This window comes from Phocoena phocoena, chromosome 8 (genome assembly GCF_963924675.1).
Source record: "Phocoena phocoena chromosome 8, mPhoPho1.1, whole genome shotgun sequence".
Lineage (NCBI taxonomy): Eukaryota > Metazoa > Chordata > Mammalia > Artiodactyla > Phocoenidae > Phocoena > Phocoena phocoena.
The window spans coordinates 104,768,357-104,790,035 of record NC_089226.1 but is presented as its reverse complement, the minus strand read 5'-3'; the positions used below and the strand labels follow the sequence as shown (position 1 = coordinate 104,790,035).

At 59.4% G+C, this 21,679-nt stretch overlaps 2 protein-coding genes across 2 annotated transcripts; both read left to right on the top strand.

The window, feature by feature from the left end:
• The first annotated feature begins 4,856 nt into the window (after positions 1–4,856).
• Positions 4,857–7,255, top strand: CDK2AP2 (cyclin dependent kinase 2 associated protein 2). Its single transcript, XM_065882259.1, has 4 exons — positions 4,857–5,566; positions 5,872–5,972; positions 6,060–6,192; positions 6,729–7,255. Exons 1-4 carry the CDS (start codon positions 5,485–5,487, stop codon positions 6,794–6,796), a joined length of 384 nt encoding a protein of 127 aa, XP_065738331.1. The 5' UTR covers positions 4,857–5,484; the 3' UTR covers positions 6,797–7,255.
• Positions 7,256–9,589: 2,334 nt separating this feature from the next.
• PITPNM1 (phosphatidylinositol transfer protein membrane associated 1) lies at positions 9,590–21,466 on the top strand. Its single transcript, XM_065881383.1, has 23 exons — positions 9,590–9,667; positions 11,153–11,367; positions 11,452–11,573; positions 11,778–12,002; positions 13,478–13,804; positions 13,882–13,977; positions 14,063–14,170; positions 14,890–14,951; positions 15,045–15,295; positions 15,613–15,802; positions 15,902–16,009; positions 16,231–16,388; positions 16,477–16,682; positions 17,126–17,296; positions 17,963–18,127; positions 18,356–18,504; positions 18,630–18,740; positions 19,171–19,287; positions 19,500–19,648; positions 19,734–19,883; positions 19,964–20,147; positions 20,441–20,569; positions 21,203–21,466. Exons 1-23 carry the CDS (start codon positions 9,590–9,592, stop codon positions 21,464–21,466), a joined length of 3,735 nt encoding a protein of 1,244 aa, XP_065737455.1.
• Positions 21,467–21,679: the final 213 nt, after the last annotated feature.

Below are 21,679 nucleotides of genomic sequence, written 5' to 3'. Positions count from 1 at the left end.
AGCTTTCACCACTCACTTGTTCACCCTGCAGGTATTTGGCCCCCAAAAGTGAAGTCCCCTCGACTGTGAACTTTGGGTGGGTAGGGGCCCTCCCTGGATCCTGCACCCAGCCCAGAGCAAGTGTTGGGAAACGTCCCCGGATGAGTAAACCCAACCTGCTTCTCCCAGAGCTGGGTGCGCGGTGGCCCCTCATCCTGTGAAGGGCTCCTACCGGACCCAGGATGACATGAGAGGAGCAGGTGCCTGAGGGCTTTTCCCAAGCTCCATCCCATTTCCTCTTAGAAGGGTGCTGCGCGGTGCTCCCTCCAAAAAGGAACTTGCTGGTCGGCTGGGAGCAGTGAGTGAGCTGACAGGCCTCTTCAGGACATACCTCAGCTTTGGGGCTGATACCTCACTCTTCCCGGGAGCCCCCAGCCACTGACCGAGCACATAGGTGGTCTCCGCTCCGAGCTTCCCTCCAGGTTAGCCGAGGTGTGGTCAGGTCAGCCTCGAATCGGAAGCTGTCTGCCCAATCCTGCTTCACCGTGCGTCCTCGTTTTTTGCATCCCTAACTTCAGCTTGGTGTCTGCCTCCCGGGGAGACCAAATGACACATCTCCTCATTCCAACCCTGCCATGGTCTTTGTAACCCCATGTGCCATATTGAGGAACCCCAGAGGCCGGGTGTCAGTGACTTGCTAGAGGTCACGCAGCTCCACTGCCATCTCTCCCCTCCAGGCCATGCAGCGCGTGCTGCCAGATTTTTCTTCCTGAAATGCCATTTGCGTGTTGTCACACTCTAGAAACTGGCCATGATCCCTCATTGCCCCCAGGCTGATCTGGCCCCTTTGCCTGGCACCAGAAGGCTCCGGGGAGGAACTGGCATACAGTCACACAGGTTAGGATGAAGCGGAGGTGGGACTTCACCCAGGCCTGGGGACTCTGAAATCACAGTGCCAACAAGAAAGGGCGCCTCCAGGTCAGAGCAGACCCAGGACAGGCCTCAGCCTCCTCAAGCACTGCCTGACCAGACGCCGTTCCTACCTGCCGGGAGGCATGATGGGCTTGATGTCCAGGTCAGGAAGGGGGAGGAGCTTTCAGTGCCCGTGGCTGGTCCTCAGCATTGCTACTGCCAACAAGATGGTCTTAAGACAGAGCAGGCGGGCAGCCACCGGCACTCTGCTCAGCCTGGAGCTTGGACCCCGAGGTGCTAGGGCTGGCTGCCGCAACCTCAGCACCACTTGACTGGCAGATCACAATTAATGCTTAATCCTCAATCGGGTGATCTCTCCTGCCAGTCTGGCAGGCTTGGGGCTGAGGAGGAGTTGCCCCAGCCCTGCAGCTTGTCTGGGAGCCATGGCCCACACTCCCTCCCACCACCCTCCACTGGCCGGCACAGATGGCATTGCTGCCTGAGAGGTCTGTCCCCTCTGCAGGGGCTGGGAAGAGTGATGGACAGGTGCCAGGGGAAGACCAGAGCAGGCTCAAGGTCACCTTCCCACGGGCCCCAGCTTGTCAGGCCCTGTGCCTGGAGCAAGGGAGAGGGGATGGTTGGGGGGATGACCTTAATTGGCTGCCGTGTGTCTGCTGGCATCAGAAGTGCCCACAGTTCCCCCAAATCTCACACGTGCCCTCCCACCCCAGAAAGGCTGTTAGCTCAGAAGTTCCAAACAGACACAGCTGGAGCAGGCAGCAGGCCTGGGAGGAACAGGAAGCAGGCAGCAACTGTGCAAGCCAAGAGCCCGTTCCCCGCCTAAAGGAGGCACCTGCCACCCAACTCCACTGACTGTTGTCAGCTGGAGCAGGCTAGAGCTACGGCATCTTCTGGTTTTCCAAGAGAAGCTGTCAGTTGAGATTTTTACCTTAAGTCCACTTTAAATAGTTGGAGTATAATATACATTCAGCAACGTATACGAAAGTAAAGCTCAGTGGATTTTTACGTGTGTATGCACCGGGTAACCATCACCCAGATAAAGATATTACATCCACTTATTGTATTTTAGAGTAGTTCTAGGTTTACAGAATTATTTTGAATATTGGACAGGGAGCTCCTAAATACCCCACACCGAGCTTCTCCTATGTGTTAGTCAAGGTTCTCCAGAGAAACAGAACCAGTAGGAGGGGTGTGTGTGCGTGCGTGCGTGCGTGCGTGTGTGTGTGTGAAGATATTTATTGTAAGGAATTGGCTTGGGTAATTATGGGCACAGAGCAGTCCCCAGATCTTCATTCAGAAAGCTGGTGACACAGGAGACCTAGTGATACAGTTCCAGCCCAAGCCCGAAGGCCCAAGAACCAGAAAAGTCAATGTTGTAAGTTCCAGTCTGAGAGCAGAAGACTGATGACCCTGCTCAAAGGTCAGGCAGGCAAAATTCCCTCTCGTTCAGCCTTCTTTTTTTCCCTTCAGATCTTCAACCCACATTGGGAAGAGCCATCTGCTTTACTTAGTCCACAGATTCAATGGATGTTAATCTCATCCAGATACACCCTCACAGACACACCCAGAATCATGTTTGACCGAAGGTCTGGGCACCCCATGACTCAGTCAGGTTAACACACAAAATCAACCACGACACTCTATTAACATCTTACGTCAGGATGGTACCTTTGTCACTGCTGATGAACTAATACTGGCACATTAACTAAAGTCCACATTTTATGCAGATTTTATCACTTTTTCCCTTGTTCTGTTCCAGAGTGCCATCCAGGACACCATGTTACATTAGGTATCATGTCTCCTTAGGCTTCTCTTGGTCATGATGGTTTTACAGAATTTCCTTGTTTTTTTAAATTATCTTGACAGTTTTTTTTAAATTTTTATTTGTTTGTTTATTTATTTATGGCTGCGTTAGGTCTTTGTTACTGCACACGGGTTTTTTCTAGTTGCAGCGAGCGGGGGCTACTCTTCAATGCAGTGCGCGGGCTTCTCATTGCCGTGGCTTCTCTTGTTGCAGAGCATGGGCTCTAGGTGCGCGGGCTTCAGTAGTTGTGGCACGCGGGCTCGGTAGTCGTGGCTCGCAGGCTCTAGAGAGTAGGCTCAGTAGTTGTGGCGCACTGGCTTAGTTGCTCTGCGGCATGTGGGATCTTCCCAGACCAGGGCTCAAACTTGTGTCCCCTGCACTGGCAGGCGGATTCTTAAACACTGTGCCACCGGGGATGTCCCTCTTGACAGTTTTGAGGAGGACCAGTCAGGTATTTTATAGAATGTCCCTAAATTGGGATTTTTCTGATGTTTTTCTCACGATTAGAATGGGGTTCTCATCCCAACATATGAAGGGTGCATACTATCAACATGTTATCACTGATGCTGTTGACCTTGATCACCTGGCTTAAGGTAGTGTTTGTCAGGTTTCTGTACTGTAAAATTACTCTTTTTCTTTCTCCTGTTACATACTATACTCTGGAAGGAAGTCACTATACACAGCCCTCGCTTAAGGGGGGGTGGAGCATTATAATTCACCTCATTAAGGGCTGAGTTTCTACATAAATTACTTGAAATTCTTCTGTCCGGGAAGTTTGTCTCTTCTCCATTTATTTATTTGTGCAATCATTTTTACATCAATATGGACTCAGATATTTATTTTATACAAGTTATAATCTAGTACTATTATTTTATTTTCTTGCTCAAATTGCTCTACCTTTGGCCATTGGGAGCTCTTTCAGTTGGCTCCTGTGTCCCTCTGACATACCGCCATTATTGTGGGTGTTTGGGTTTGGGGGTTTTTATTTCATTTTAGCATTTTCTTACTTTCTGGCACAACTAGATGCTTCAGAATCATCTTGTATATTCCTGCCCCAGTCCTAGAATCTGCCGTTTCTCCAAGGAACCCTGCTTCATTTTATTGGAGAATGGTATTCGAAACCAAGATCTGGGTGCAAGCATGCTTCTAGGCCCTCTCAGCCGATAGAGTGATGAGATATATATGTATACTAACCTGTGAACATAGAAATTTTAAAATATTTCTGTATGTAACCAACTGTATTTATATCAAGCTAAACATGAGTTCCTATTGATACCTCCAACTCTACTCCATTACCACATGGATCATTCTGGCCGCCTCCTCCTCGCTTACCTGTAACTTCTCATTCCAACAGTGTACATGTGTAGTGGTTTCTGAATTGTTAACCCGTACCGCCATGGGAAACCACGTCATCAACTAGGGTCCAGTGCTTATGTGCAGTGCTTTTAGTCTTTTTCTTACAGACACCACTCATTTTCAGACTAGCACCTTATTCCCCCACTCCCTTCACTGAAGCTGTTTCATACATTTGTGATACAGTTTGATTCTTTTGTCATATTCTGCATTCCATCCTGGGATCCCCTGACCTCCTAAATGATTTTTTAAGTCATTAAAAAATATTCGTGATTGAAGCTCACTCTTTGACAAATGCTTAAGAGGAAAATGAAACAGTAAGCACTTTATGAATATTCACTTAATCCACACAACAACCTTAAGAGATAGTTATTATTAGCGTCCCCATTTTACAGACGGGGAAGCTGAGGCCTATTGAGGTAACTTGCCCAAGGGCAAATCAGTCAGTCTGACTCCAGATGGTGCTGTAGTCCATGATCCAGGACGGCGCATGGTACAGGGCCCGGCATGCAGTTTAGTATTCAAGGTTAGCTGTTCCTGCTATTGTCATTATGAGGCACCGGCGTGGGCCCTTAGGGGGGTGGGGGGTGGGGGGCAGGTTGAGGAGCCTTTGAGGTCGCCCTTGGACCTTACACCAGCCTAGACCCGAGGTCCAGGCAATTGGGAGGAAGAGGCGCATCAACAGCGTTGGTGACGGACCCGTTGCCATGGGAACACACGGAGGCCTCAGGAGAGCGCATGCGCCGATCGAGGACAGGTTGCTGAACCGGTGAAAGGTGACGTAAAAGCGCACGGGGTGGGGCGCAGGGTGGGGAACGTCAAAGCCCTGCGTCCTCCGGCACTCAGAGCTGAGGAAAGGCGCGCGCGCCCGCGCGCGCGGCGGCGACGGCGGCGGCGCCGGCGACAGCAGGCCAGCTGGACCGGGACCGGGCAGCGGGAAGCTGACGTACGAAGCAACGTGAGTGAGGCGCGAGGGTGGCACCCGAGCCCGGGAAGCCCGGCTCGGCGCGAACCGCGGCGGACCAGACCCAGGTCCAGGCTTCCGAGGCCCCGCCTCTCGGGTTTTGGGACTAATCGGATTGAGAGCGCGCCGGCCCGGGCCGCGAACTCGCCAATTGCGGAGGGCGTCGGCCACCGCCCAATCCGAAGCAGACAGGTGCGAGGTCCGGAAGGCGGAGACCAATCAGCAGCGGTTGCGGCCTGTTGGGGCCGGTCTCGGCCAATGAGAAGGCCCGAGTGACATCTTCGCGCGCCAATCGGGAGTGAAGGAACGTTCGTACCCGCCCGCCCTTCCGGCCTGAGCTCTATTTACCAGGGGCGTGCTGCCGGCTTGCCAATCAGAGCGCGGCTGAGCGGCCAGGCAGCCAACCCGGGAGGAGCGGCCGGCCGGCGTCTGCCGCACCCAGGAGTTGGGGATGTCCTACAAACCCATCGCCCCCGCCCCCAGCAGCACCCCCGGCTCCAGCACCCCTGGGCCCGGCACCCCGGTCCCTACAGGTGAGGATCCAGCTCCACCCCTGCTTGCCTGCCCGGGCGGTCGAGGTCTCGAAGAGAAGACGGCTTGAGTTCTGCAATACTGGGCCTGCCGCCTACCCTCGCTGAGCCTCAGTTCGCTGGCCTGTGAAGTGGGCGTGGTCACGTAAGGGCTTGTTGGTGAAGCGCAGGGGGAGGGGTTTATCCTGAAGTTTAGCAGCCTGGAATGAAGCCCTTTGGAGGGAATCGGGCGAATCTGGTCCGGGGCTTGGAACGTCGGGGCGAGGCGTCCCTGCCCCACGCTGACCTCTTACTGGCGCATGTTGCAGCCGGAAGTGTCCCATCGCCGTCGGGCTCGGTGCCTGGAGCCGCTGCCCCTTTCAGACCACTGTTTAACGACTTTGGACCGCCCTCCATGGGCTATGTGCAGGTGAGTGGAGCCGAGGGATTGCCTATGGATGGGGACTGGGGGCTCCTTCTTGGCCTGAGCTCACTGCCCTGTTCTCTTTTGACATAGGCAATGAAACCACCTGGTGCCCAGGGCTCCCAGAGCACTTACACCGACCTGCTGTCGGTCATAGAGGAGATGGGCAAAGAGATCCGGCCCACCTATGCTGGCAGCAAGAGCGCCATGGAGCGCCTGAAGAGAGGTAAGTGAGGCCAGGCCCACCGCCCCTGCCCGGGAGACAAACACTGGACTTCACTAGTGCTTCACTAGGTAGGGAAGGAAAGACATCTGGAGGCCACCTGAGCCAAGCCTGGACTAGGGCCAGGATCACTATCCAGAGAGGCGGGGTTTTTTGGTTTGTTTTTTGTGTTTTTTTGGCCACGCCATGCAGCATGCGGGATCTTAGTTCCCCGACCAGAGATCGAACCCATGCCCCCTGCATTGGGAGCGTGGAGTCTTAACCACAGGACCACCAGGGAAGTCCCCCAGAGAGGCGTTTTAAATTGAATTGACATTGAGTTAATTTCCAGGGAAGGACCTGGGAGTTTGTATTTCAACAGGGCAAATTTGAGGATTAACCTCTAAACCTCTAACCTCATCCAGCCCCTCATTAGATTATAGTCCCTTTTACTGAAAGGGAAGGGGATGGAGAGGGAGGGTGTTTTTCACTGGCGGGTGAACTTGGGACTGTGGAGGGTCGCTGAGATCCTGTATGTTACTTCCGCATCCACACCCCAGGCATCATCCATGCCCGGGCGCTAGTCAGAGAGTGCCTGGCAGAGACAGAGCGGAACGCCCGCACGTAACAGGACTCGACTCCGCCTCAGCATCTGGACCTTTCCGGGCCACTGCAGAGCACCTGCTTCTCCCTGGCCTTCACCCCGAGTTGCACTTCCCATCCTGGGCTTCCTGTTCTGTGTCCTTTGGTGGGTGCCCTCCAGGAACCAGTGGGCGGCTCTCGCTCCAGTCGGCAGCACTAACTGGAAACCCCCAAAAGAGTTAGCAGCGAGGTCACTGTGAATCCCACCCATGACCTGCCAACAGTGTTGATCCAACTGGAGCTTTCTCCTTTCAGTGGCCCCCACCACTCAGCACTTACCCAGGACTTCTCACCACTTTTCCCAGACCCCTTCTCCCCAGCAGGGCCTCAGAAGGCCTGTCGCCTCCCTGCCCTGTCTCCTGGGCCGTGGCGACTCTTTTCTCAGTGTCTTTTGCTAAATATGCCCTTTTTGTATAAATACAAGATAATTTGGAGTGTTCTCTCAGCTCGTAGTTTCTGAGTCTGGTGCTTTTGCTAAGCCTGGATGGGCGGAAGGTGGGGTGCAGTGGGTGGGAGAGAGGCCCACGGAGCCTGGCTTTGCCTTGCCTCCACTATCCATTGACCTTGAGTGGAACCCTGCCCTTCTCTGGCCCTCAGCCTTCCAGCTGTAAGTAGTGGAAAGGGTGAGCTCCAGTAGCCGAGTGCCCTGCCCTCCTTCACGTGATGCCACCAGGGGGCAGCGCAGGGCCTTGGCTGCCTCCACGGCTGGAGGGCACTGTCTCCAGCCTGAGCCTAGAGGGTTCTTGCCCTGGACTAGCAGTGCCTAGCTGGTGGAAATGCCAGTTCACTTAAGCCACACCCTCACGTGCCTTAATGCCCTAACATCCTAAGCTCAGAATCAGCCCTGGAGGCTCTGAATACACCCCATCTCTGAGTCCTCAGAGAGGAAAGAAAGGGAGCATTGCTGCTTCCCTCCCCACAGGACCTGAGAAACAGTCAAGGAGAGAGAACTGGTTTCCAACATGGGTGAGACCCAGCTCGGTGCTGCCATACACTGTCCCAGTGCCTTGTAGCTGACTGGGTGTGGTCCCACGAGCCCAACCCTAGGCTGTCTCAGCCTTTGCGCAGGATCTGGTGGCCATTGACCGGACTGTGGACCCAGAAGATATAGGGGGGGGAAAGCCATGGGTCCCCATTCATGGACTAGCGCAAAGATTTGGAGTGACTGCAGGCCTCTGCCTGTGTGTGTGGCAGAATGACCCTAGAGGTCTGGGGCACTGGAACCCCACCAGCTAGGTAGAGGCAAGTCAGAGACCAGCTTCTGGCTGCACTTTGGACGGGGAGGCATTTCCCCCGCCCTGGGCCTCAGGATCCAAGGGCCTGGGAAGTTGGGAATGGGACTCTGTCATACTTCCATAGCACACAGGAGGGCTGGGCCAGGGTGGAGGTGGGAACCCAGAGTGCTTTGGGGATCCCAAAGAATACAGCGGGACTGAGAAGCGCCAGCCTTTGGAGAAGGGCCTCTTCTTCCCCCGCCGCCTAGGGGAAGGAAGAATGGGGCCGCCCTCCTCCGCCGCGGGCGGGGCTGCCCGGACCCGGCCCGGGTTGGGGGGAGGGCCGCCGGGCCCAGGAAGGAGGCGGGGCGGCCGCAGTGACGCGGCGGGCGACGGGAAGGACAGCAGGGGCACCGGCGGGCAGACCTGGAGGAAGGTCGGGGCCATGGGCCCGCGCTTCGCTTCCAGGGGGTCCAGCCACCGCTGGAATCCGAAGCCGGGGCTCGGGGCGCTGGGGGCTCTGACCCGCCGCCCGTCCGCCCCCGCCCGTACCGGGTGAGGGGCGCCCGCCCTAAACTAGAGGTGAGCCGGGACGTTGGCGGGCGGGCCAAGAGCACGGCGGGGGACGGGGACGCCGGGGAGTGGAAGGAAGTGGAGACAACGGGGGCCTCTCGCCTGCTCAGTGGGTGAGAGGTGTAGGTAGGGGCTGCAGCGAAACCGGGGCGCAGGTGGACGGAGGGGGTCTCTCAGGGCGGGGGCCCGTGGGATACTTCTGCCTCAGCCCGAAGAGGGGTCAGCCCTCGGGAAGGATGATGGGGCGGCTGCGTAGACAAGTGCCGGGAGTCCAGAAAGGATGCTGGGAAGGGGAGAGTTGGGGACTGGGCTGCCGGCCAGGGTGGGGAAGGCAGGTCTAGCGGGCGGAGGTGTTAGTTATCGGGTCTTTGAAGGTAGGTTCGGGGGCGGGGGGTGGGGAACACTGACAGAGATGCTGAGGAGGGGTGCACGGGGCTGCTCCGCGTAGAGACACCCCAGGGGACAAGGTTCTAAGTGGACGTCCAAGAGTGGGGGACACGGGACCGACTCGGGGAAAGGGATGCAAGGGGCGGGCCCCGAGGGGCCGGTTGTGGAAGGCGGGCCCGGAAGGAGGGGCCCGGGGGTTCCTGGGGGCGGGTCCCCGAGGGATGCCATTCCGAGGGGCTTGGACGCGGACGCGGCCGAAGAGGCAAGGCTGGCCAGCCAGCCCGCCGGCCTGAGCCCGCGGCTCCGGGGGGCCAGCGTCAGCGCGCGGTTGCCGTGGCGATGGGCGGGCGGGGGGCGGGGGCTGCGCGGAAAAGAGGTCAGCGCTCAGCCTCGCCGAGGCTCCCGGCCCCCCGCGGCGCTGGCTGCAGAGCTGGGCTCGTCTCTGCCTCCCCTGCGGCGAGCCCGGGCATGGGGTCGCCGGGCCCGAGCCCCTCGGCCCTCGCGCGGGGCTCGGGGCCGCGCGCCGCCGCCCCGCACTGACGGCCGCGCGGTGTCCTGCGCCAGCGGGAGCGGAGGCCGCGCAGCGCCGGCCGAGCGCCTTCAGGATGCTCATCAAGGAGTACCACATTGTGCTGCCCATGAGCCTGGACGAGTACCAGGTGGCCCAGCTCTACATGATCCAGGTGAGGGCGGTGGGAAGTAGGCGACCAAGGCGCGGGGTGGGAGGAGGTATGCTTCATGTTTGGTGTCCGCAGGAGCGCGTAGGCCGCACCTGGGACCAGGGGCCGGGCCCAGCTCAATCCCCCTCCAGTCCCGCTCTGGGGCTTGGAAGGGCTCAGGCCAGAGGAGGAGAGAGAGCTTCCCCGGTCGGATGTGGGGGAGGGGTGGTGGTGGTTAAAGTCTGTGGGAAGAGCGGCGGAAGGGCCTAGTGGTGCCTCCCCACCCCAAGTGCCCAGCCCCTCCTGTGCGCTCAGCCCCCATCTGACCTCCTTTAATCCTCCTTAGAATGGGTAATCCTTTGGGGGTAAGCAAAGGAGCGCATGAGGATGCAAAAGAGCGGGAGGCAGAAAGTGAGGAGCAGGTCTCAGGTGGTACGGAAAGACTGGGAGGGGTTCCCAGAGGGCCTTGGCAGGACCTCGGCAGCCCCAGGTGGTCAGGGAGTTGGGCTGAGGATCAGGCCCCAAATATGTCATAGAGAGGAGCAGGCAGGGACCCCACATGCTGAGGTCTGGGCTAAGAGGAAGGGGGTAGAGATCTGGCCCTGGACGTCAGGAAGAATGAGCCAGAGCAGGCTCTCAGGGAGGGGAGAGGGTTGGTGCCCGTTCCAGACGTGCTCCCCAGAAATGTGGGACCAGAGTCTGAGCAGGCAAGGGGGCCGGCATCTGGCCTCAGAGGGTTAAGTGGGCCAGGTTCAAACTCCAGAGCTATGTAAGGACGGGATCTGAGTGCTCTCCAACTATGAGGGGTGTGGCAGGAGCTGGTGTTGGGGTCCTAGAAAGGTGGGGACCCCTTTTACTCTCCTGGATTCCTCCAGCCCACGCACCCTGGCCCCTTGCCAGCAGCACGCGCCCACCTCAGGAGCTTACACTGGCTTCCCCTCTGCCGCGAATAGTGCCCCCACCTCACACCTGCTCAGCACCCTCCCTTCCCCCAGCTCATCTTCAGATCAAGGTCATGTTATCTTCTCAATGAGGCCTTCCCTGACCATCCCATCAAAATTGCAACCCCCAGCCCTATCCCCCTTACCCGATTCTGTGCCTTCTTTTTACCACAGCACTTAGCACCTTCTAATTTGCTTTTTTTTGTTTTCTGTCTGTTACCTATCTCCCTCCACTGGAACATGAGTTGCACAGGGGCAGGCAGGGGTCTGTGTTCTGTACATCAACAGACCCCAATTAACATAATCCCAAACAATGTCTGGAATAGAGCAGACAACAAATACTTGAATGACTGAGTGAGTCCTGGCTTGCAGAACCCTATAGGGGACTGGACAGTGGCTGTAATCCTGACCCCAGGAGCTACAGGGGACCAGGGTCGGGTTTCAGAGAGTTAGAACGGCTGGAACTAGGGCCTCAGAGCTGCACAGGGGACCAGGCCTAGCTTGGGATCCCATCCCAGGAGCTGATCTGGGGCTGAGCTGCCCGTTCTACTCTTGCCCTGGGCTGCAGAAAAAGAGCCGCGAAGAGTCAAGTGGTGAGGGCAGTGGCGTGGAGATCCTGGCCAACCGGCCCTACACGGATGGGCCCGGTGGCAGTGGGCAGTACACACACAAGGTGTACCACGTGGGCTCCCACATCCCAGGCTGGTTCCGGGCACTGCTGCCCAAGGCCGCCCTCCAGGTGGAGGAGGAATCCTGGAATGCCTATCCCTACACCCGCACCCGGTGAGTGGGTGGGGCAGGTCTGGGGCCAGGAGGGGAACAGCCCTGGTGGGCACAGCCGTGACCCTCACCCCACCCTCTGCCCAGGTACACCTGCCCCTTTGTGGAGAAATTCTCCATTGAAATAGAGACCTATTACCTGCCTGATGGGGGGCAGCAGCCGAATGTCTTCAACCTGAGTGGGGCTGAGCGGAGACAGCGCATCCTGGGTGAGGCCTGGAGCCAGCGGGGGGACCGTGGAGCCCCTCTCAGGACACCTGCCACCTCAACAGGCGGCCTCTGACAAGTCCCAGGCTCTCTCCCGGTCTAGGCTTCCTGTGCATGGAAAGTTGCCCCCCCAATCCCGAGGTGGGGGAGGAGTGGCAGGGGCCAGAGGGGGCTGCTGTTGCTCAGCGCTGCCGGAACCCCCCCAGATACCATCGACATCGTGCGGGATGCAGTGGCCCCAGGCGAGTACAAAGCGGAAGAAGACCCCCGGCTGTACCGCTCGGCCAAGACAGGCCGAGGACCGCTGGCTGATGACTGGGCACGCACAGCAGCCCAGACGGGGCCCCTCATGTGCGCCTATAAGCTGTGCAAGGTTGAGTTCCGCTACTGGGGCATGCAGGCCAAGATCGAGCAGTTCATCCACGATGTCGGTGAGCGCCCAGCCTCGCGAGGTTCTATTTACTCGGCATGCACCAGGCCGCGCGTTTGAGCCAGGGATGCTCCCAGTCTACTGGGGACACAGAAACATAAAGCCGTCATTTCCGTTTGATGTGGTGGGCACTGAGGCAGAGGGGAGCCGCACAGCCTAGCTAGGGGTTGGGGGAGCCTAGCCTTGAGGTACAGGTGAGAGTCGGGCGGGCAAGAAGCTGACAACGTGATCTCTGAGGTCCATGCCGGTTCTGACATTCAGAGCTGCTGCTTCTCATCCATTAAAATTCTAAGACTCTCCAGTGTTCTGTGGGTCAAGCGAGACTTAGAGGCTCTCAGGAGGGTCCCCAGCTCTAACCTGCAACACGCTAAGGAGTGCAGGCCACAGCTGTGACTCTGTCGCTCTCTCCGAGTCCCATCCTTTGGCCCTGTTGTCCAGGAGGCCCTGTTTCATGCCCCCCCAAAACTAACCCCACAGTTCCTGCGGCTCAGCCCTGCCCCACCTCCCAGGTCTGAGGGTAGACTACCTGCAGGTAGAAGGATGGGGGTGTCCAGGGACCTGGGTTCCATTCCACCACGAACCCTCATGGAAACTCTCCTCCAGGGAGATACTTCCCATCTCTGCACCTTAATTTTCCCTTCTGTCAATGAGGAAGAGGTTGGGCCAGATAGTGAAAAGCTAATATTGATCACCACGTGCCTAATTCTTTGCTAATCATTTCCCATGCAAGATCTCCTTTAACACCCCCAACACCCCTCAAGGTAAGGACAATTATCATTCCCATTTTACAGATGAGGAAATTTAACTCAGAGAGTAATACAGGCACCGTAGCTTAAATTTGGAAAAATGCCAAAAAGCACAAATTTAAAAAAATGAAACTCACCCACATATAACCACTATTAAGATTCTGGTGTATTTCCTTCCAGAAGTTTATCACAATAATTCGGTCATTATGACGTTATTTCCTAGATATTGAAGTCTCTAACTTTAGTCCTCTGCTTAGGATGAAACTATCCCAGAACGGGTACCATGTTTTGCTTCATTAAGTGCCAACACTTCCATGAACTCTTAACACCTTCATTAACCATCAACAATTTCATTAACTATCAACGCCTTAATTGTTAACTCTTGTGAAGAAATCAGCAGGAGGCCAGCTGAAAGAAGCAAGAACAAACATTGCTCCCAGCTTCCCAGGGTGTCGGGGTGGGCTCAGCGCTCAGAGTTGGGGTGTCCAGAGGGATAAAAGAGGCAGTGGGCAGGGAGGGAGGTGGGGCAGGAAGACAAATGCCCCAGTTTCCACTCCCGTCTCCCGGACAGTGCCCACCCTGCCCTACTCTGTGGCCCTGGGTGGGTGGTGAGCCCAGGGGAGCCATTACCTGAACTCATGGGCTGGGCATGTGGCTGCAGTGGCAGGGAAACTCGGGGCTGGGGCGTGCGGGTGGGGAGGGCATGGCTTTGATGCCTGGGCGCCTGCAGGTCTGCGTCGGGTGATGCTGCGGGCCCACCGCCAGGCCTGGTGCTGGCAGGACGAGTGGACAGAGCTGAGCATGGCTGACATCCGGGCACTGGAGGAAGAGACCGCCCGCATGCTGGCACAGCGCATGGCCAAGTGCAACACAGGCAGTGAGGGGCCTGAGGCCCAGCCCCCCGGGAAGCCAAGCGCTGAGGCCCGGGCTGGGGCCAGCCGTGCTGGCACCCCCGATGGGCCCAAGGTGCCCCCAGGCCCCGATGCCTCGCCTGATGCCAGCTTCAGCAAGCAGTGGTCCTCGTCCTCCCGTTCCTCCTACTCGTCCCAGCATGGAGGTGAGGCTGAGGCACAGGGGCAGGAGGGAGCGGCCCTCAGGCTGGACTCCCAGGCTGAGGCCAATGTGGCCCTGCAGGGGGCGTGTCTCCCCAGACTCTGTCCGAGTGGCGCATGCAGAACATCGCCCGAGACTCTGAGAACAGCTCTGAGGAGGAGTTCTTTGATGCCCACGGTCAGCACCCGAGACCTGTTAGGGGAGGGGAGGTGGTCCCTGAGCAGCTCCCGCCAGCCCATGACGCAGCCCCTCGTCCCTTCAGAAGGTTTCTCGGACAGTGACGAGGTTTTCCCCAAGGAGATGACCAAGTGGAACTCCAATGACTTCATCGACGCCTTTGCCTGCCCCATGGAGGCAGAAGGGGCGCCAGGTAAAGATCGCGCATCCAGTTGCCAGCCACCAGCACTCCGTATGCGGTGGGGACTTGGAGAACAACTCATTCCTAAGTGTAATGGGGTCCTGAGATGAATGTCAGTCCAGAAAGGGTGCTCATTAAATACACAGACGAATAATGAGCAGATAATGGGTGGATGGATGGATGTGGGGCGTGTATTCAGGGTTCAGACACAGCACAGAGAATGGAGGAATTCATTTGGAGTCCAGGAAGGCTTTACGTGGGAGGTGATGTCTAAGCTGGAGTTTGAAGGATTGGATGAGCTCTGTCCAAAAGAACTTTCTGAGATGATGGAGATGCTCTAGCCACTAGCCACATGTGGCTAGCAAGTACTTGAAATGTGGCGAGTGGGACTGAGGAACTGAAATTGGTATTGTTATTTTAATTCATTTCAGTTTAAGTAGGCACATGTGACTAGTGGCTACCATATTGGACAGGGCAGGATTAGAAGGAATTTTCCAGGCAAACAGGTCTTGTGCGGAGAAGCATGCCTGTCAGCAGCAGGACTGGCCATGTGCAAAGACGCAGAAACGAGAAATGACCTGGGAGAGTCGGGTGAGAGGAGAAGGTCAGAGGAGGATGGGGGGCGAGGGCGGGTGCCCAGGCAGACAGCAGAGCAGGGGTGCCTGAAGTACCAGATGAGGGGATCCCCACAGACCCCTCAGTCCCCTTCACTGGCTTTCCCTATCCTGCAGACCCTGGAACCGAGTCCACCAAAGATATCGGGGATGGGGCCCGAGCACCCAGGGACCCAGAAGTGAGTATGGTCGGCCACCCCACGTCTCATTCTGCCCACCCACCGGCCAGGCCACTGCTCTGACATCCCCGGCACCCCCCCTGTGCCCCGCAGGGCCCGGATGGAGCGGGGGACCTGGGGGCGGAGACATGCGCAGTCCACGCCCTCTTCCTCATCCTGCACAGCGGCAACATCCTAGACTCGGGCCCTGGAGACACCAGCTCCAAGCAGGCGGACGTGCAGACGCTAAGCCTGGCCTTCGAGGCCGTCACCCGCGTCCACTTCCCCGAGGCCCTGGGCCACGTGGCGCTGCGCCTGGTGCCCTGCCCACCCATCTGCACCGCTGCCTATGCCCTTGTCTCCAAGTACTGGTCAGGGATGGGAGGGTGGGGGACACACGGGGTCCCCAAGGTGTGGACAGCCACTTGGGGGCTCCTGAGACCAGAGAGGCCCCATGGGGGGAGGGGGAGGAGGCCAGGAAGCCAAACACCTGGGCTGGTCACCTACCCAGCTGGATTTCAGTTTCTAGTCAATGGCTCCATCACAAAGGCCTCTGGGATACTGACGGGCCCCACAAAGGCCCTCCAGTGCTAGGACTTGCCAACAGGTCAAGGGGACTTAGAGGGGGCAGTGGAGGGCCTGGAGGCCCCCCACCCATCCATTATACCCCCTCCTCCTACAGCCTGAGCCCCTACAGCCATGACGGTGACAGCCTGTCCCGCTCCCAGGACCACATTCCACTGGCTGCCCTGCCGTTGCTGGCCACCTCATCCTCCCGATACCAGGGCGCTGTGGCCACGGTCATTGCCCGCACTAACCAGGCCTACGCCGCCTTCCTGCGCTCGTCTGAGGGTGTCGGCTTCTGCGGGCAGGTCAGGAGTTAGGGATGTTCCCGGGGAACTGGCCGCGGGAGCCCCCCATCCTCCTGCCTCTGCCGCAGCCCCTCCTGATGGCGCTGCCCTTCCACCCAGGTGGTGCTGATTGGGGATGGCGTCGGTGGAATCCTGGGCTTTGACGCACTCTGCCACAGTGCCAGCGCGGGCACTGGGAGCCGCAGCAGCAGCCGCCGAGGAAGCACGGTCAGTGTGACGGGACCCGCCTCCCCAGGAGGCTCTAGTTCTCTGCCCCTGGAATATGCCCTCTCTCCGGCCTGTCCCCTGCTGCCTCCTTCCACCTCCTCTGGGGCTCTACTCTTTGTTTAAGTCCCTGCCCAACCCCCAAGCCTCTTTCCTCACTTCCAAATAAGTAGAAATCGACTGTCTCCAGTCCTAAGGCTGTTTCTGTCCCCTATTCCGTCTAGAACAATGAGCTGCTCTCCCCGGAGGTTGGCCCAGTGCGGGATCCCCTGGCAGATGGGGTGGAGGGACTGGGCCGGGCCAGCCCAGAGCCCTCAGTGCTGCCTGCCCAGCACACCCACAGCGACATGGCCAGTCCTGAGCCCGAGGGCTCTCAAAACAGGTGACATTCCTGCCCCATCAACCCCAAACTGGGCTTGTGCTGGGCTGCGGAAGCAGCAGCACTGAGCACCCTCCCCCCCCCCCCCCAGCCTGCAGACGGTCCCCTCAGCCACCTCCTCTGGGGAGCCCAGACGGGCAAGCACAGCCTCCTGTCCACCCGCTGCCGCCTCTGAGGTTCCTGATGGTCTCACCAGTGCCACCCGCCTTGACTTCAAGGTCTCCGGCTTCTTCCTCTTTGGCTCCCCTCTGGGCCTGGTGCTGGCTCTGCGGAAAACCGTGATGCCCACGTTGGAGGGTGAGCCCTCAGGGTGGGGGTGGGCTTCACCTGCCCCTCCCCCGTCTCCTCTTTGTTTCATCTGAAATGGGGGTGTTTATACCATTCCCCACCGTACAAATAAATGGCTTGGCTAGAGAGGGAAAACCTGAGGCCCAGAAAGAAGGGACTTGCCAAGGCCAAGTGTCCCAGGAGGAACGCATACCCACAGATGCTTTCATGAGAGGGGGTCCAGCAGGCATGGGGAACGCTTCCTCTTGAACATCAGCAAATCGAAGGCTCTGATCTCTTTTTAGCCGAGAGACCTGTCTCACTTTTAAGCACTCCCAGGGACCTCCCAGGGAGTAGAGTCTGGGAAGTGCTGGTTCAGGGTCACATAGCATGTCAGGGTGCCGCTTCCCACAACCCCTGCCTCCCAGTATGCCCAGATGAATCCCCTCCCCCCTTTATCTTCTGGGTACCAGTGGCCCAGATGCGGCCAGCCTGTGAGCAGATCTACAACCTTTTCCATGCGGCCGACCCCTGCGCCTCCCGCCTTGAGCCCCTGCTGGCCCCCAAGTTCCAGGCCATCGCCCCACTGGCTGTGCCGCGCTACCAGAAGTTCCCCCTGGGAGACGGCTCATCCCTGCTGCTGGGTATGCCGCCAACCAAGATAAAGGGGAGAAAGAGGACGCCACCAACAGTGAGGGATGGGTGTGGGCCCCCCTCTCCCAAGAAGACATGAGGTAGTTCCCACATCATTGGTACTCTCTCATGTCACCACTCCAGGACCAGGGAGCCCTCCCCTGGCCCCTTGGGCAGTCTGGATCCCCAAGACCCTCTAACATTCTCTGCCCAGAAGTTGGGGGCAGTGGTGACAACTGGGCTGAAGGGAGGAGGTGGTGACACCGAGAGCAGCCGCCCACCACCGGCGGGGAGAGGGGCCGCTGTGTCTGTGTGTAGGGATGCATTGTGTCTCCGCATGCACTTGTGTTCGTGTATTGGTTTGGGGTGTGTACTTGTGTGCATGCAAGTGAGTAGCCATTTGGCCCCATGAGACAAGTGGGCCTGGGTCCAGGTGGCGGCGGCAGTCATGCCGGCAGGAATGCAGCTGGCTGTTGGGGTGAGCTAACAGGAGAGGACATCCACCCTTCACCTCCACCCAGATGTGGGGCACTTCAGCCTCAGCCAAGACCCAACCAGGGAGGGCTGGCAAGGGGGATGGTGGAGGGATGGGGGCCAGGCTGTCCTGGAACCTTGGGTGGGAAGACGGGAGGGTGGCCTGGCCCAGCCCGCCACTGAGGTCGCCCGTCCGCCCACAGCTGACACTCTGCAGACCCACTCAGGCCTCTTTCTGGAGGAGCTGGAGATGTTGGTGCCCTCAACACCCACCTCTACCAGCGGAGCCTTCTGGAAGGGCAGTGAGCTAGGCAGTGATCTGCCAGCCCAGCCAGCTGCCCCCAGCACCACCAGTGAGGTGGTTAAGAGTAAGTCAGCCAGCCACCCAGCCTGGGGAGGGAATACTTATTCCACCTTCAAAGCCCAGCTGAAACATCCTTGCCCCAAGCATTTGCTCTGGAATGAGTGTGCCCTAGCACCCAACTCCAGACTCAGCAGGGTTGGCAGAAAAGAGGGAGGGAAGAGCATTAGGGGCCAGACGGGTGGGCATGGGGTGGGAGGCCACCCCTGACTCACTGCCCACCGTGGCTGTACAGTCCTGGAGCGCTGGTGGGGGACCAAGCGAATTGACTACTCGCTGTACTGCCCTGAGGCGCTCACCGCCTTCCCCACCGTCTCGCTGCCCCACCTCTTCCACGCCAGCTACTGGGAGTCGGCGGATGTGGTGGCCTTCATCCTGCGCCAGGTGGGCCCAGGGATGCGGGGTGGGAGAGGGAACCGGACAATGATAGGGAGCCGTGGGCTGGGGGAGGGGCAGCCCCAGGCACCCTTCCCCCCTTCACGTGGCCTTGCTGGTCCGATTCTCCGCAGGTGATGGAGAAGGAGCAGCCAGAGCTGGCCGAGTGCGAGGAGCCGTCCGTCTACAGCCCGGCCTTCCCCAGGGAGAAGTGGCAGCGCAAACGCACCCAAGTCAAGATTCGGGTACGTGCCCTGCCCCGCGAGCCCTCAAGAGCGAGGCCCTGCCTACTCTCCCCAGAATCCCCGCCCCTCAAGACCTTCCGGGGTCCAATCCCACCTGCTGGTCCTGTGTCCTGGTCCCACCTCCTCATGCCTCGGCCCCGCCCCTGGGTACCAACTGGTCTCCTCCCTTAACCATCCCGCCACCACCTCATCCTCTGCACCCCAACCTGTCATGCCTCCCCGCCCTCGGAACTGCCCTCCACACGGAGGCCCTCATGACCTCAGATCGGGGTCAGCAAAAGCGCCCACCCCTCGGGCCTCGCCCCTCTCTCGCAGCGACCCCGCCTCCTCCAGGCCGAGCGCCCCAGTCTGAGCGCGGGTCCCCCTCACCAGCACCTCCCGCATCCCTGTCACCTCTTTGCTACGGGCTCACGCCGTCTCCTTCCACCAGAACGTCACTTCCAACCACCGCGCGAGCGACACGGTGGTGTGCGAGGGCCGACCCCAGGTGCTGAATGGGCGCTTCATGTACGGGCCCTTGGACGTGGTCACGCTCACCGGAGAGAAGGTCAGGACACAGAGGCCTCAGTCCCGGGTAGACCGGCCGCCCTCGGGCAAACTCGCCCCAAGCGGGAGGTCCGGGTGCTGCCTCCTGTCCCACGGATAGCTCCCAGTCACACTAGGTTGAGCCCCCAACCCCGTCCTCCCCCAACAACAGGCGCGCCTCGGCCCTCCTCCGCTCAGCGTCAGGGGGACCCTCTCGCCCCCTCTGCCCGCTAGGTGGACATCTACATCATGACGCAGCCGCTGTCAGGCAAGTGGATCCACTTTGGCACTGAGGTCACCAACAGCTCGGGCCGCCTCACCTTCCCGGTGCCCGTGGAGCGTGCGCTGGGTATCGGCGTTTACCCGGTGCGCATGGTGGTCAGGTGAGCGTGGGGTGGGCCGGGCCTCTGCGGGGTGGGCTCCTCTGGACCCCGCCCCTATGTCGCTCAAGCAGTCCTTGGGCCGTAGGGGCGACCACACGTACGCTGAGTGCTGCCTGACGGTCGTGGCCCGCAGCACGGAGGCCGTGGTGTTCAGCATCGACGGCTCCTTCACCGCCAGCGTCTCCATCATGGGCAGCGACCCCAAGGTGCGCGCCGGCGCCGTGGACGTGGTCAGGTAGGAGCGGCCGCCCGGCTCGCCGTGGTGACTGGTCTCCAACCCTGGCGCGTGGAGCTGACCGCCGCCCCACCCTGCAGGCACTGGCAGGACGCGGGCTACCTGATCGTGTACGTAACGGGCCGGCCCGACATGCAGAAGCACCGCGTGGTGGCCTGGCTGTCACAGCACAACTTCCCCCACGGCGTAGTCTCCTTCTGCGATGGCCTCACCCACGACCCGCTGCGCCAGAAGGCGGTGTTTCTGCAGAGCCTGGTGCAGGAGGTGCAGCAACTGGGGAGGGTCCCGTCCCCGCCGTCGCCCCGGGAGGAGGCCCATCTGGTCTCACCCCCATCGGCCCCCGAACCTAACAGACCGCCAAGGCCCTCGTGGTCCCAGGGGCCCCTTGTCCTTGGGGCCAACTAGAGAGATACGGCTGGTCCCGACCCCACCCGGACCTGGTGAGGTAGACCATAGGGCCTCGACCCGAAACATTCTGAACCGGATGCCCGCCAGACCCCACCCCCTGCCTCACGACTCCGCCCCCCGGGGCTGCTGATTGGCCTCTCTGGCCACAGGTGGAACTGAACATCGTGGCCGGCTATGGGTCCCCCAAAGACGTGGCCGTCTATGCGGCGCTGGGCCTACCCCCGGGCCAGACCTACATCGTGGGCCGCGCCGTGCGGAAGCTCCAGGCACAGTGCCAGGTAAGGACCAAGTGAAGGTGGGGACTGCGAGCCAGCTGGGGAGTGGGAGCCTGGGTCTGGGCCGGAAGGACCACCCATGTGTGAAGAAGCGCCTAAGGCAGGTAGCTGTGAGAAGGGTGGCTGGCGTCAGGGAACCTGGGCTCCTCCTAGGATGGGGGTCACAAGCAGCTTGGAGGTGCTGGGCAGGCCAGGATTGATAATATGCTCAAGACCTTGAGTACTGGTTCCACTTTGGCACGGTCCTGGGCATAGGCCTTGACCTTTCTGAGCCTCAATTTCTCGTCTGCAAAATGGAAATGATAAGATGGACCAGACCTCAACAGCTGTCACGAAGAGCACGTGATTTAGTGCGTATCAGCCTGCACGGGGCTGGGCGCAAAGCAAGTGCTTGCTAGACGTTAGTTGCTGTTGTTTCCCTCCAAAATCCCATTCTGCAGACGAGGAAACTCAAGATGAGACCCAGAGAGAGGCAGAGCCAGGAATAAAGGTGCCCTGGCTCAGCCTGGGGTTGGTCAGGCTGTGCCAGGCCTATAATGCAGCCAGCACTGCCCAGGACCCTGGGGAGGACAGTTGAGGGCAGCGTGTGGGCCTGAGACCAGCCATCCCCTCATCCCTGCCCACCTCTGCCCGCAGTTCCTGTCAGATGGCTATGTGGCCCACTTGGGCCAACTGGAGGCCAGCTCCCACCCTCATGCCCCCGTGGGACCCTCGAGGGCCGCCCTGGCCAAGAGCAGCTATGGCGGGGCTGCCCCTGTGGACTTCCTCCGAAAACAGAGCCAGCTGCTTCGCTCGAGGGGCCCCAGCCAGGCAGAGCGGGAGGGCCCAGGGACGCCGCCCACCACCCTGGCACGAGGCAAGGCCCGAAGCATCAGCCTCAAGCTGGACGGCGAAGAGTGAGGCCCAAACTGTGGCTGGACTTGGGTCATTTGCTCACACACTTGAGAGGCCCACGTGGCCGCATGTGGAATGCTGGGCCCCCGGCCCCACATCCTGCATCTCTGTTTGCCCCTCGGTGTTAGTCCCCTTTCCTGTGGGGGGACCCAGCCCTGGGGGTGGGAGGAGGGAGCAGCAAGGGCCCAGAGGCTTTTCCAGTGTGTGTAAATCCATGAA